This window comes from Coregonus clupeaformis, chromosome 20, assembly GCF_020615455.1.
Source record: "Coregonus clupeaformis isolate EN_2021a chromosome 20, ASM2061545v1, whole genome shotgun sequence".
Taxonomy (NCBI): domain Eukaryota; kingdom Metazoa; phylum Chordata; class Actinopteri; order Salmoniformes; family Salmonidae; genus Coregonus; species Coregonus clupeaformis.
This window is the reverse complement of record NC_059211.1, coordinates 40,805,219-40,821,512: the sequence shown is the minus strand read 5'-3', so window position 1 is coordinate 40,821,512 and position 16,294 is coordinate 40,805,219. Positions and strand designations below refer to the sequence as shown.

The following is a 16,294-nucleotide window of genomic DNA, read 5'->3' as shown; positions in this document are numbered from 1 at the left end:
TTTGGGACACAATCGATGGCGCGCTGGTCTTCGGGCTAGAAGGTTGCTCCCTGCCTGTTTCATTACAATAAATAAGAATGAGGCGAAACCAACAATAATTGAGTAACTTCCTTTATGTTTCATTATTGGACAGTAATCTGTATCAGAACTTCTTTCTTCCACAATAAAATGAAAATCATCCTCCCCATACATACTATAAAATGTTTCACAAAAGAGTAAACTTCCAATCAGCATTGGAAAAGTATTGAGGGTACAGCAGTGCAGAAACATTTGCATTAAAAACCAGAGAAAACCCCCCAGAAAAACAAAAACAAAATAAACACTCAACATAATGACATTGCCCCCAAGATGACCATATAAATGGACATCCATCAGTCCCTCCTTCTTAGTGTTTAAGAATATCTTAACAGCTGTATGTATGCAGTCTGATTATCTTTGTTATTTTCAATTTAGAAAAAAGGTGCATTTGATTTAAGGTAGCTTGAGTTTGCTTGAGTAGTTTGTGAAAACTCTGCCTACCCAGTACACAGTGACCCAAGTCAAGCACACCATAAGTACTGAAAATGATCTGCAGAAAAGAAAAAGCATTAGACTTTCACACCATGTCCAAAACACAAAAAGGGGTGGGATATATTCCATCCTGCCATATACATGTTTGGGGTACAAGCACCTACCAGACATCGGGTAGCACAGACAACAAAAATGTGTCAGATTAATCAGACAAACAAAACGCATTTTGAGGTAAACATTGTCAGGAAATGTTAAGAAACAATGTGGTTAGCAGTAGAACATTGTTTTCAGAGATGAGATTACATTCTGAAACTTCACTTTCAAAAACAATTACTGGTATAATGTCACTGCTAAAAAATGCTTGTCTCAAATCTAAAGATAAATCTCCAACCTTGACAAATCTGAACTCCCATAGTTTATCAATAGGACATGGAAACATAAGAAATAATTGCGGTCCTTAGTTTTTGCCCATTCAGTTGTCATGTAAACAAAACAAAGTCCAGTCTTCAGCCTTGCTCCAATGGCTCATAGTAGACACGGTTCCTTTTCAGAAGTTCCTGTTTGAGTTTATAACTCATCTTTGTGTTTAGAGTCTGTTTCTTCCTCTTCTCCCTCCTCGTCCTCTTCATCTTCATCTTCATCCTCCTTTGCCTCCTTTTTATTTGTCTCTTCTGCCTCACGTTTCTTTCTCTCCTCCTCTTCCTGACTGTCCTTCATCTTCTTTTCAGGGTCCTGTGTAGACCGAAAACAAGCCCAGTTATTGACAGGGTAGGAGACACTGCACACATCACCTTTTAGAGAGGGCATCTATATGGCAACTCAATCTAAACATAACTGGTAAAGTTTTGGTGGTAAATCACTAAAAAGAGACCATCGACTAACCTTTGTTGCACCCCATGTCTCGTTTCCCACTTCTTCTGCAAGCTTTGGGTCATTGGTGATGAGGAAATTGTCAAAAATAGTGCCTGACTTCACCTGTAAAATAATGAAAAGGTCATTGATTAAGATTTAAATAATGGAAAGAAACATTCACTTTTCATTCTCAAAACAGTCAAAAGAATAGTAAAAGTTAACCATTACACAGCATCGAACATTAATCAAGGATCAGAGTCAGTCACTCTACCTGCCACAAATCTAATCCAATCACCCCTATGCTGGCATATTGGTAGATTTCAGGGTCAGCAGTGTAGTCAGGGTTGTCAATTTCAGGGTGCACCCATTTCCCCTTGTAGGCAGGATTGTCTATCTGTTTGGGCTTCCACTCCCCCTGGGAACAACAAGGTCAGAAAGTGGTTAGTTCCCAATGCAAAAAAAATTTTTCCCACTATGTATCCAAGTAAATAGAAACAATTTAGTCAAAATGGCAAGAGCACATCTCGCCTAGTGTAGTACATTTACACCTAATCCTTGTGGCCATGAGTACAAACGACCATGGAGGCCTACCTTATAGTCAGGGTTCGTGACCATGGGAGGCTCCCATTCACCATCCATCTCATCGTCCCAGTCATCAGGCTTCTTGGCATCAGGGTCAGGGATGTTCTCAGCCACATCCCAGTCCTAAAGGAAACAGCAGCTTAATAATATCCTTTGCACGGAGCCACCTGCATTTTCTACAGAAAACTAAATTGTGTTCTGATGCATTCTTTAGAGTGTCTTCTAAATATACCTCTGGTTTCATGTCTTCAGGATCATCAATGTTCTCCTTCTCATCCCAGTCATCTGGCTTCTCAGCATCAGGGTCCTTGATCTTCTTGGGGGGAAGGAAGTCCCAGTCCTCCTCTAGGCTTCCAGACTCCACTTTCTTGTTGTCGAGCTTCACCTCGTAGGTGTTATCCGGATTGACTATCAGTGTGTACAGGTGGGTATATTCGTCGTCCTAGGGAACACACAAAACAAGTTACTGCATTCATTTAAACACAAAGTAATAATTTATCTTCTTTAAGTCCAATACTATTAAAACATATTACTGAGAAAAAGGTGGGACAGCAAAAAATTTCACTATAGATAACACAGATGGTGAAGCTCATAGATGACAAATACAACTGTTAGCATTGACCAGAAAATATAGCAGAATTGCTTAAGTACAAAAGTGCTTCTCACCTTGCATCTTATGTCTTTGTTGATCAAGTGATTCTTGCCTCTGTAGTTGAAGATCACATGAACTTTCTTAGTACCTGGACCACAGATGTCAGGACCTAAGACAGACAAAACACAACCACAGGAATGTAACTTCACACAGCCAATAGTATGTGGTGTAAAGTAGACAGAGACAGTGAGTCCAACACTGGGAATAATACCTAGGGGACTCTCAAAATAGAATGGAATGTGACAAGTGGTCCATCCCACCATTACATATGCATGCTACTCTCCAATGTTTTCAGTTACAAATAGGATAATGTAGATACTCACCAAACATGATGTTGTATGTGGAATCTCCATGCATTTCCTCCTGGTTGAGATCAGCTGGGAAAAGCTTGATATAGCCTCCACCACAGTCAATGTTCTGTTCATGTTTCACAGTAAACTGGATTACCAGTGGCTGGTCTTTGTTGCTGACAGACTCAAAGCGGGAGGATGCAGAGTAAAAGCGAGCATCCTGGCTGGTTTGAAGGCCTGAAATGGTTAAAACGTACAAGAAATACTCAGGTCAACCCAAGGGCAACTCATATCAAGTGTCAACCTATTGAGAAACTGCTAGATGCACTAGATTATATTGCTGGATGCTAAATGGACAAATGACAGAGGCATCTTTGATCTCTTCTCACCTTTGTCTTTCTCTACATCTCCATAGAATTTCCCAGCAGTGAGAACAAACTTTCCATAGTCTGACTTGTGTTTGGATTCTACCCATCGGCTTTTCCAGGCATCTGCGAAATGTTCATACAAAATCAGGTTTAAGTCACCTGAGCAATGGGGGCAGAGGCACTTGGCAAGGGCTAAGTACCTGTGTGGTTGATCTGGGGAAATGATTTTGAGGCAGTGCATGCAACCCATTGATGGTGTTTTGGATGAGTAATCACTAATCAGAACATGTAATCTAAAATGTGAATGACATTTTGAGCATGTCAAGCTGATATTGCATGAAGTGGGCAGGCTATTAAATTATGTCTCTGCGACCCTCATCCAACATATTCAAATCAAATCAAATTGTATTAGTCACATACACGTGTTCAGCAGATGTTATTGCGGATGTAGTGAAATGCTTGTGCTTCTAGCTCCGACAGTGCAGTAATATCTAACAATTTCACAACATATACCTAATACACACAAATCTAGTAAGGAATGGAATTTAAAAATATATACACATTTATGGACAAGCAATGACAGAGCGGCATGGACTAAGATACAGTAGAATATTATAGAATACAGTATATACATATGAGATGAGTAGTGCAAGATATGTAAACATTATTAAAGTGACTAGTGTTCCATTTCTTAAAGTGGCCAGTGATTTCAATAGGCAGCAGCAGCCTATAAAGTGATAGTGATGGCTATTTAACAGTCTGGAAGGCTATTTAACAGTATTCATAACTTACCCCCATCTTCAAATTGTTCTCGGAAATAAATGGAGGACTCAGCAAATATTGATGCGACCGATATGGCCATCAAAAGCATCGACAGGGTTGTCATTTCAGCTTGCTAAATAGACACCCTCTAAAATAGAAAAGTAAATTAGCTATTTGTAAATAAATACTATTAATTCTATATACACTGAATCAAGCAGTACAACTAGCTATGGCTAGTTATGTGCTATATTCGTTAAAATCCTGACCTCAAATGCTGTACTGCCCTAAATGCTGCTGATGGTCTCCTCTCGCTTCCGAACAGATGTATGCTTTTCATTGGATAGCAGCTCGAGGAGGGAGCGTAACAACTTTTAACCAATCGAATTAATTGAAAAAAGCATAGGACAAATCGTTTCAGCCAATGCCAGCTGACCACGCGTTTGCTTCACACACGCCCCTCAGTAGCGGAATGAGTAGGCGATCTTTATCTCTCGAAAGGCTTTGCATATACATTTACTTTACAATACTTTGTAAAACCAAATATCCAATTTTCAAGTAGAAGGGAAAAATTTGCATGTACATGATCTAAAACAAATCTACAGATATCTTGCCACAGCTTCCGGGTATAAGAGCAATACCAAAATAAATGTAAAGCAGTCTCCGGTTGTTCATTACAGAAGGTACAAGACACATCAATGTATTTTTTTTACAATTTATCAAGATAATGTTTAGTAGGGTAGCACTTGTGGATTAATTTATAATAAACTTCTTTAATCTTATTAGTTAAAAGAGACTTCTGAGAAAGAGACCAAACATTTTTCTAATTAACATTTCTTAAAAGGCCATTCTAGAAAGACATGACATATTGGACTGAAACAACATCACATTGAAATAAGGCACGTTTTTTCCTATTGTTGTTCGAAACAGAAGGAGAGAAACATATATTGCCTACTGTTGAGTCAGCTGGATCAAGAGAATGTAAAGAAGAGGGGATAGATTTGGCCACATCCTTAAAAAGTACAATAACTCCAGAGGGGATTGCATCAAAAACTACAGCAAATTCCTTTGAAATTATCAGTAGCATAATTAAATAAAATACATTTACCATTGAACAGTTGACTCACCAATATATAATTGTTTTTGATTTTTTTTTCTCAAAAAACAAGGACTTGCCTTTGTATAAGATTTCTCTATTGTTCCAGATAAAATATCTGTGTGGAGAAAAATTGTGCTTGTAGATCAAAGCCCATGCTAAAAGGGATTGTTTATGGAAATTAAATAAATTAGTCTGGATTTTTTCAATATTGTAATTACACAGTAGGATAAATTTGAGGCCACCTAAATGAGAAAAAACATACTGAGAGCTAAAATTCCATATAGAGGTAGGATTCTGCAGGAATTGCTTAATCCAATTAATCTTGAAAGTGTTATTCAAATTGAGACCACCCTCTTCATAAGTATTCATAATGACAGATTTCTTGATATAATGTGTCCTGTTCTTCCATACAAAATAAAAAAGGATCTTATCTATGTTCTTGCTTATCTTATTTTCGACATGTAATGATAAGGCAACGTAAGTGAGCCTGGAAATACCCTCAGCCTTTGTGAGCAATATTCTAGCCTTCAGAGATAAATCTGTTTGTACCCAGTGATTACGTTTCTTTTGAGTTTTCTCTATGATAGGGTTAAAGTTCAGTAAACATCTAGCTTTTTGTTTCTTAGTTATCATAATTCCCAGATAAGTGACTGTATCCCGTATCCTATATTAACTGGGATGTCAGAGATTGAGGGCATATCACAGTTTTAACTGGCAACAGACCAGATGCTTTAGAGAATTAATGAATCCTATTAAGCGCAGTTGGAATCTGAGAGGAATCCTTTAAGAAGAGGGTGGTGTCATCCGCTAACTGACTAATAATGATCTTCCTGTCTGCAATAGAAATACCCTTTAAAACACTTGTCTTAATTTGAGAAGTAAGAAGCTGTGTGGCTAATAGAAAGAGATAAGGTGAAATTGGACACCCTTGTCTGATACCCTGCATAAATTCAAACCTTTGAGAGGTACCTGCTTTCAATTTGATAGAGCTATTACCATTTGTATACAGAGCTTTAATAGTTTGACAAAATAAATCTCCAAAGTCACATTTTTTAAGGGCATGAAAAATAAAGTTGTTCTACTGTATCAAAGGCTTAATAAAAATCCCAAAAGAGTATAAAACTCTCATCAGAGACCAAATCTGAGTAATCTATGATATCTAATATCAGTCTGACATTATTCTAGATGTGTCTATTTCTCATAAACCCTGACTGGGACTCATCTATAATGGCATCCAAAACAGCCCTTAATCATTTAGGAAGGACACATGCCATTAGCTTATAATCGTTATTTAAAAGGCAAATTGGACGCCGATTATCAATGAGTAACAAGTATTTTTTAGGTTTAGGAGTTAGAGTAATTAAACCTTGCGTTAGAATGGGAGGGAGTGCTTAATTGACTATACTTTCAGAGTACACTTCCAATAGAAAGGGAGCCAATTCTTCAGAAAAACTTTGTAGAATTCTGCAGTAATACACTCAACCCCAGGGGATTTGTTAATTTAAAGGTGATCAATAGCCTCTATAATTTCCTCTAAGAAGATGGGATTATCACATAATTCTTGATCAGAAGAATCAATAGAGATAACATTTCCAAGAGAATCAAAGAACAGAGCTGCATACACCTCACAGTACCTAGAGGTATATACTGTACAGTAAGTTCCTGTAAAAATTGGCACAGTAGTTGGCAATTGTCCTAGGATCATCAGAGATCATATCGTTCACCTTTAACTGTTGAATAGTTACTTTTAGAGTGACATTTCTCCAGTCTGAAAAAATAAGCAGTTCTTCAAGCAACTTGTTCCTCTGCCTTAACCTTGTAAATTTCACCCAGTTAATTTTGTTGCTTAATTAACTCAGCTTTTTCCGTATCCGAAAGACTATTAGGTCGTCTCTGGAAGAGCGAATCTTTGCATGATCACGGCTATATTTTCTTAAATATTTAGCAATTTCAAACTTTTGAAGTTCGCAGTTTGTCCTATAGAGACTTTCACTCTGGACTTCATTCCAAAAATGTATAATGCAACCTATGATATCAAATTTGACTATTTAATGTTTTAATATGGAGCTATTTCGTTTCCAGTATGAAGCTTTGCATTGACTATCATTACAGAGAAATATTGAAGCTTGTATGCAAATAGCTCTTTGGTCTGTTAGAGGCGTGTCAAGAATATGAACAGAAGCATCCTTTCTTAAGCCCTCTGAAACCATCCAATAGTCAATACATGAACGTCTAGTACATGTTTTGTTACACCAGGTATAGGATCTCTCAAGAGGAAACTTCTCTCTCCATATATCCACTAGATCAAACTTCTGCATAAATAACTTTATAACTTTAAATAACCAACGCCTTGTTGTAGCTTTCAAATTCTGTGAATATCATTTAGCTAGCTATCTAGTAACTGTAACAAATTTGATCCATATTTAGCACAGTAGAAAGCGTGCTTCCAGACCGGAACCCTGTAAAACGTAAACGCACCTGATTGTTCGGAAGAAAAGCCATGTCCACCAAAGCTCATGTTTTTCTGTGCTGCTTGCTTGTAGAATTTTTTTTTTTACAACTGCAAAACCTTTGGCACAGGTTAGTCACACAATTTGTGCCATAACTCTGAGTGCACAGATTCAACTTCGACAAATGTAGTTTTGATTCACAGAAGATTCACCAGTCGCAAGGTTAGTAAATTAATGGCATTCATTCTGAAATGTTGTTGCATGCTTGCAAATCTTATTTAATTTATTCACATATCAACTTATATGTTTACAAGTGTTGTTGTATTTATACACAAAAGAAGTTCAATGTTTGCAAATATTTTTTGCAACTACAAAACTCAGTATAGAGGTGCAACTCATATTTTACATGCTTGTATAATTAAGTCACTACTTTACCTCCATAGATTTCGGCTAGGTGCCAGCCGAACTGAAGCATGCTGATGCGAACCAACGGAGGTGAAATAATCAGCCCACAATTGATTATGAATGCAGGTTTTAGATTCAACAGTAAATCGACTCAAATTAATCAAGGATGCTTTATCAGTCTAAAGTAACTTCAAGTCCATCTGGGACAGCACACTTGCCCTTTCTTTTGCAGCCACTTTGTTTGCCTGGTCTGAGTGACACTAGGCAACTAACCAATTTTTTTTTTTTACACACACACAATGATATGGACAGGGGTCATTAAATAGCAGAAATTATGGAGGAGGGCACAAAATTATAAGTCATATCCTATTCATAATGCAATTTCACATTTTCTTACAAAACCAAAGCTGTGCAGTCAATACGCTAACACATTTTTATATTGATGAAAAAACAGTCACAGCACATGTACAGACATTGGAACATTTATAAAAACTTGCTGATATGAATGTACTTGCTAATTATAAGTTACACTATGGGCTATATTGTGCAAGTAACACATTCCACTGGACAAAAAAAACGCATCAAAGCATTGTTGGAATAACATAACTTAAATCAAGTAAATGAAACAGTCAATAATTCAAGATCAAAATAAATGTAGTGGACACAAATATTATACTAACGTCTTACAAATGTAGTTCATATTTGTGGAATACTCAAGACTATTTACAGTGCATTTGGAAAGTATTCAGACCCCTTCCCTTTTTCCATTCTAAAATTGATTAAATAAATAAAAATCCTGATCAATATACATACAGTGGGGGAAAAAAGTATTTAGTCAGCCACCAATTGTGCAAGTTCTCCCACTTAAAAAGATGAGAGAGGCCTGTAATTTTCATAATGGGTACACATCAACTATGACAGACAAAATTAGGAAAGAAAATCCAGAAAATCATATTGTAGGATTTTTTATGATTTTATTTGCAAATTATGGTGGAAAATAAGTATTTGGTCAATAACAAAAGTTTCTCAATACTTTGTTATATACCCTTTGTTGGCAATGACACAGGTCAAACGTTTTCTGTAAGTCTTCACAAGGTTTTCACACACTGTTGCTGGTATTTTGGCCCATTCCTCCATGCAGATCTCCTCTAGAGCAGTGATGTTTTGGGGCTGTCGCTGGGCAACACGGACTTTCAACTCCCTCCAAAGATTTTCTATGGGGTTGAGATCTGGAGACTGGCTAGGCCACTCCAGGACCTTGAAATGCTTCTTACGAAGCCACTCCTTCGTTGCCCGAGCGGTGTGTTTGGGATCATTGTCATGCTGAAAGACCCAGCCACGTTTCATCTTCAATGCCCTTGCTGATGGAAGGAGGTTTTCACTCAAAATCTCACGATACATGGGCCCATTCATTCTTTCCTTTACACGGATCAGTCGTCCTGGTCCCTTTGCAGAAAAACAGCCCCAAAGCATGATGTTTCCACCCCATGCTTCACAGTAGGTATGGTGTTCTTTGGATGCAACTCAGCATTCTTTGTCCTCCAAACACGACGAGTTGAGTTTTTACCAGAAAGTTCTATTTTGGTTTCATCTGACCATATGACATTCTCCCAATCCTCTTCTGGATCATCCAAATGCACTCTAGCAAAATTCAGACAGGCCTGGACATGTACTGGCTTCAGCAGGGGGACACGTCTGGCACTGCAGGATTTGAGTCCCTGGCAGCGTAGTGTGTTACTGATGGTAGGCTTTGTTACTTTGGTCCCAGCTCTCTGCAGGTCATTCACTAGGTCCCCCCGTGTGGTTCTGGAATTTTTGCTCACCGTTCTTGTGATCATTTTGACCCCACGGGGTGAGATCTTGCGTGGAGCCCCAGATCGAGGGAGATTATCAGTGATCTTGTTATGTCTTCCATTTCCTAATAATTGCTCCCACAGTTGATTTCTTCAAACCAAGCTGCTTACCTATTGCAGATTCAGTCTTCCCAGCCTGGTGCAGGTCTACAATTTTGTTTCTGGTGTCCTTTGACAGCTCTTTGGTTTTGGCCATAGTGGAGTTTGGAGAGTGACTGTTTGAGGTTGTGGACAGGTGTCTTTTATACTGATAACAAGTTCAAACAGGTGCCATTAATACAGGTAACGAGTGGAGGACAGAGGAGCCTCTTAAAGAAAAAGTTACAGGTCTGTGAGAGCCAGAAATCTTGCTTGTTTGTAGGTGACCAAATACTTATTTTCCACCATAATTTGCAAATAAAATCATTAAAAATCCTACAATGTGATTTTCTGGATTTTTTTCTCCTCAATTTGTCTGTTATAGTTGATGTGTACCTATGATGAAAATTACAGGCCTCTCTCATCTTTTTAAGTGGGAGAACTTGCACAATTGGTGGCTGACTAAATACTTTTTTTCCCCCACTGTACACACACAACAACCCATAATGACAAAGCGAAAACAGGTTTTTAGAAAAGTTTGCACATTTATTAAAAACATAAATATCTTATTTACATAAGTATTCAGAGCCTTTGCTATGAGACTCGAAATTGAGCTCAGGTGCATCCTGTTTCCAGCTGATCATCCTGGAGATGTTTCTACAACATGATTGGAGTCCACCTGTGGTAAATTAAATTGATTGGACATGATTTGGAAAGGCACACACCTGTCTATTTAAGGTCCCACAGTTGTCAGTGCATGTCAGAGCAAAAACCAAGCCATGAGGTCGAAGGAATTGTCCGTTGAGCTCAGAGACAGGATTGTGTCGAAGCACCGATCTGGGGAAGGTTATCAAAAAATATCTGCAGCACTGAAGGTCCCCAAGAACACAGTGGCCTCCATCATTCTTAAATGGAAGAAGTTTGGAACCACCAAGACTCTTCCTAGAGCTGACTGCCCGGCCAAACTGAGCAATCGGGGGAGAAGGGCCTTGGTCAGGGAGGAGACCAAGAACCCGATGGTCACTCTGACAGAGCTCCAGTGTTCCTCTATTGAGATGGGAGAACCTTCCAGAAGAACAACCATCTCTACAGCTCTCCACCAATCAGGCCTTTATGGTAGCGTGGCCAGACGGAAGCCACTCCTCAGTAAAAGGCACATGACAGCCCGCTTGGAATTTGCCAAAAGGCATCTAAAGGACTCTCATACCATGAGAAACAAGATTCTCTGGTCTGATGAAACCAAGATGGAACTCTTTGGCCTGAATGCGAAGCGTCACGTCTGGAGGAAACCTGGCACCATCCCTACGGTGAAGCATGGTGGTGGCAGCATCATGCTGTGGGGATGTTTTTCAGCAGCAGGGACTGGGAGACTAGTCAGGATCGACAGAAAGATGAACGGAGCAAAGAACAGAGAGATCCTTGATAAAAACCTGCTTCAGAGCACTCAGGACCTCAGACTGGGGTGAAGGTTCACCTTCCAACAGGACAACGACCCTAATCACACAGCCAAGACAACGCAGGAGTGGCTTCGGGACAAGTCTCTGAATGTCCTTGAGTGGCACAGCCTGAGCCCGGACTTGAACCAGATCGAACATCTCTGGAGAGACCTGAAAATAGCTGTGCAGCGATGCTCCCCATCCAACCTGAAAGAGCTTGAGAGGATCTGCAGAAATAAACGTTTTTTGCTTTATCATTATGGGGTATTGTGTGTAGATTGATGAGGGAAAAAAAGCAATTTAATAAATTTTAGAATAAGGCTGTAACGTAACAATGTGGAAAAAGTCAAGGGGTCTGAATACTTTCCGAATGCACTGTAGTTCAGTAACCATTTCAACAATATAAGCGGTTGCCTGTATTATTGCACATCAAGCCTACTTTCTTCAAACCTGAAATGAATTTAAAGTGATGTCACACTGTTAAACTGTGAATATTTAATCCACCTGTAAAACAAGTAATCTATATACAATTATATATTAATCATTAAAATGCCTTTAGAAAGTTACATTATATTTAGTCTAGGTTTACTGTAATATACAGTATTTCCTCCTTTGCACTGAAAGTGCCTGCCACTGCTTAAGCAGATAGTTGTAATATATCATCAGTGCCAACAAAATAAAAAGATATACAGTACCAGTCAAAAGTTGGGACACCTACTCATTCCAGGGTTTTTCTTTATTTTTTACTAATTTTCTACATTGTAGAATAATAGTGAAGACATCAAAACTATGAAATAACAAATACGGAATCAGTAACCAAAAAAGTGTTAAACAAATCAAAATATATTTTATATTTGAGATTCTTCAAATAGCCACCCTTTGCCTTGATGCCAGCTTTGCACACTCTTGGCATTCTCTCAAGGCATAGTTTTGATGTCTTCACTATTATTCTACAATGTAAAAAATAGTAAAAATAAAGAAAAACCATTCAATGAGTAGGTGTGTCCAAACTTTTGACTGGTAGTGTACATGCAAATACTAATACTCGAGTTGACCTGAGCTTGACCTAAAATCAGTGTATAAAAATTGCCTAATGAGGAAGTTGAATAATGCACGCTAAAATCCCTTATTTTGTTATCAGATTGAATGTTACTATAGCAAGATGCCCTATGCTTCCTTTCTTGGTAGTGTAGGGTGAGGAGTGGGCATACCACATTTCTGATCGATATGTGCCATTGCAAGAATGTTCAATATGTCGGCAGGACATACTTTTTCCTTTTTGCTAAAACACTGTTCATGTGTTTTCTGGATTGCATTAGTCTGTTTAGGGTAGGAAGAAATTGATCCTCTGTGGTATTGATTTGCAGCCTTGGGCAGAGAATAGCCTCTCCTCCTTGGGTATATATAGCATGGCCTTTGCCACTTCGTCCAGCGTTCCCTCGTCTGGCTCCAGACCCCGCGCTGCATAGGCATCACGGGCACAGCGCTTGACATGACGGTACTCCAGAGGTAGGAAGGGCACAAAGAAGTCAATAAGGTGACCTGACATCAGTTCACTCTGTGCAAAGCCTCCTGTAAAGCAGACAAATGGGTTAATCCACAATTCCAGAAAGGTATTTACATCGAAACATGTTGCACTGAAATGTTATGGAATTCAAAATGTTTTAATCTGTTTCTAATCTGTATTCTGTCTTTTTGCAAACTATTTGTTGTTGTGTTAACAGTGTAGTAGTGTTCATGAGAAAGGCATCTTCAATCTTGCTCTGTGAAAATGTATTTACAGTGCATTCGGAAAGTGTTAAGACCCCTTGTCTTTTTCCAGTTACGTTACAGCCTTATTCTAAAATTGATTAAATAATTTTTTACCCTCATCAATCTACACACAATACCCCAGAATGACAAAGCGATGTTTGGACTGGGATGTTTTTCAGTGGCAGGGACTGGGAGACTAGTGGGGATTGAGGGAAAGATGAATGGAGCAAAGTACTTAGAGATCCTTAATGAAAACCTGCTTGAGAGCGAAGGTTCACCTTCCAACAGCACAACGACCCTAAGCACACAGCCAAGACAACGCAGGAGTGGATTTGGGACAAGTCTCTGAATGTCCTTGAGTGGCCCAGCCAGAGCCCGGACTTGAACCAGATCGAACATCTCTGGAGAGACCTGAAAATAGCTGTGCAGCAACGCTCCCCATCCAACCTGACAGAGCTTGAGAGGATCTGCAGAGAAGAATGGGAGAAACTCCCCAAATACAGGTGTGCCAAGCTTGTAGCGTCATACCCAAGAAGACTCGAGGCTGTAATCCTTCAACAAAGTACTGAGGAAATGGTTTTTGCTTTGTCATTATGGGGTAGTGTGTATAGATTGATGAGGGGGAAAAAAACAATTTAATCAATTTTAGAATAAGGCTGTAATGTAACAAAATGTAGAAAAAGTCAAGGGGTCTGAATACTTTCCGAATGCACTATATGTAAATGCTGAGAATGAGTGTGAATGATTGTAAAGCCACTGTTGGTACCTTGAGAATCCATAGCTTCAGCACGTAGCCGGTGTTCCAAGTCCTCCATCCCAATGTCCTCTCTGTTCTGCCCTGAGTGCCAGAAGTCCAAGGCCACATCGTTGATGGTGGTCCCACCAATATTACTACAAATAATTATTACAACATATCTTGGTGAAGGAAAAATCTCTGAGACATTTACCCATGACTAAGACAGTTGAGTTTCCTTACATTAGTTAGTGGAAGAGACATTGCAAGGATTGAAAGGGTATATATGGCTAACCTGAGGAATAAGAAGACAGCCCTCCTATAGCTGACCCCATCCACATTGTCATAATGGTCCATATAGGGCTTGATGGCATCTATAAGGCCCGGGTGCAGTTTCTCAGCTTCATCAAAGATGAAAAGTGTCTGTGGGCAACGCAGCACCATGTCCCGGATAGCTTCTTTGAGCTGGCCCTGGAAAGAGAGAGCTATGGTGAGCACAAAAATATCCCCTCTCACTCTCTCTCATTTAAGACAGGTTAAAATATGCACATGCATTCCATGTATTATTCTACATGTTTTTATCCACTAAAAATGGCACTCTTTGTGATAATTTGTTGAGTTTGGAAATAATACTGTATATTTGTTTAATTCCTGCTTTGGTCGAGATCGATTTGTGTAATTTAATCAATTGCTTCACTATCATTTTGAAATAGTGATAGTATGTATTATGCTATTTAACATTGAATTTGCAATTGGTTGGAAGGTTGCCTAGCTGGTGTGAGTTCCAATAACTTTTATTTAGGAGGTGACCTGGAAAATGTCAACATTTACATTTTCTTTTTAAACTAGACATTTAGCTAGTCCTTAATGCATGGCAATAAAACAGGGTCTCAAAATATGTATTATATAATCCCATATACCCAACATAGTTATGTTCTGCACATGTTCCTGGCAGAGAGGAGTCGTGTCTGTACCAAGAGCTAGGCTCACCTTGTACGTGTCCACCAGTCTGGCATGGGGGAAGTGGAATGGGGCGATGAACAGACGCACACACTCGCTCTTCACCCCTTCCCGGTACAAGTTGTCAGCTACAATCCGGGTCACAAAGTTCTTGCCCGTGCCAGAGCAGCCATGGAAGGAGAGGGTCAATGGCTTATTGGATTCAGGGTTACTGATGAAGCCTTGCACAGCCTTCAGAACCACTGATTGGGCAAGGTGCTGCCCATGAAGCTTTAGCTGTAGATCACTAGCCAGACCTGAAACAGAACATCAAAATGAGGACTGCACAAAAATGACATAGCTGGTGGAACATACATGCACATAAATATTGCCTCAATATGACTTCATCATACCTGTAATATTATTTGTTATCCGACAATCCCCTGATTCACAGCACTGTCCCAGGCTGCAATACCACCGTGACAGCAAACTGATATAGTCTTGAGGGAATGCTGCCCACAGGTCCCTAGTAGGTACTGAAATGGGCACACAAATGTACAGTGTAAATATCTAATGCAGTATTAAAGACATAGCTGTTGCAATCAATTAAACAACACTATAATTTAATCTCAAGGCAAGTTTGCAAGGAAAAGGCTAACACTTTTTCATATCATCACTGGTTCATAAATGAAATAAGATATTCCCTCTATGTTTGAATAAACTGGCTAATCATCGTTGCTTACAGTTTCTACATTGTAATATAAATAAGTTTGTCCTGTGTAAAAACGAATGTATGCCTTACAAATTGTTCCTATGGACAACTACAAGCTCCAGTGCGTCTGTTTCTTTGGTTATAGATCCGACATAATCGATCTGACTACACCAAGACTGTTGAGAAAACGGTCTCAATTTGGATATTTCTGCAGAATAATAAAACAATTTAAATTTTCAGGAAATAAAAAACAACATACCTTGCTGAGTCGCATCATCTTGAGTCGGTTGACACTCCCCTTCCCATATATTACAATAAATATAATTGAAATAATACGTAGATACATTTGAAATACTGTCAAATTGAAATAAATCTGCCTTTGCAGAAACAGCCCAAAATATGGGCAATAGTGGGTAGAGGAACATCAGTGACGCCGTAAATTTGCGATTATCAGAGAGGGGTCCTCAATGGCGGCGATCTTCGATCATCTGTCCATTCAAACCTGTCATACTATGTAACGAGATATCTGCCAAAAGATTGAACGTACGTATCGTTAGAAAATCCATACGTAAATTGTTAGGATAGTAAGAAAAGAAAATGCGTGAAACATGAAACGTAAACGTTACATTTAATCCGTGAACATACAAACACCATGTTACGATTACGGGCTAACATTTCAGGCTAGAACAAATATTGTGTTGCAATTATGATGTACAATAATACCTTTCAGAGTTTTGGCAGTTTCATCTCACCAACAAACAAAAAAAACGTACACCAAACGGCCTGTGAGGAGTGCTACGCGAACCAACATAACACAGTATAAA

The 16,294-nt window shown here is 39.0% G+C and overlaps 2 protein-coding genes across 2 annotated transcripts; both read right to left on the bottom strand.

Moving 5' to 3' along the window:
* Positions 1-95: 95 nt before the first annotated feature.
* LOC121533403 (calreticulin-like) lies at positions 96-4,300 on the bottom strand. Its single transcript, XM_041839316.2, has 10 exons — positions 4,283-4,300; positions 4,047-4,164; positions 3,276-3,377; positions 2,920-3,123; positions 2,611-2,705; positions 2,177-2,386; positions 1,954-2,067; positions 1,634-1,777; positions 1,393-1,485; positions 96-1,242 (listed from the first exon to the last, which is right to left on the bottom strand). Exons 2-10 carry the CDS (start codon positions 4,138-4,140, stop codon positions 1,078-1,080), a joined length of 1,221 nt encoding a protein of 406 aa, XP_041695250.1. The 5' UTR covers positions 4,141-4,164; positions 4,283-4,300; the 3' UTR covers positions 96-1,077.
* Positions 4,301-12,297: 7,997 nt separating this feature from the next.
* Positions 12,298-16,290, bottom strand: LOC121532689 (torsin-1A). The gene is made up of 7 exons (XM_041838472.1): positions 16,194-16,290; positions 15,730-15,996; positions 15,172-15,294; positions 14,810-15,075; positions 14,115-14,290; positions 13,853-13,977; positions 12,298-12,906 (listed from the first exon to the last, which is right to left on the bottom strand). Exons 2-7 carry the CDS (start codon positions 15,893-15,895, stop codon positions 12,659-12,661), a joined length of 1,104 nt encoding a protein of 367 aa, XP_041694406.1. The 5' UTR covers positions 15,896-15,996; positions 16,194-16,290; the 3' UTR covers positions 12,298-12,658.
* Between the last annotated feature and the right edge of the window lie 4 nt (positions 16,291-16,294).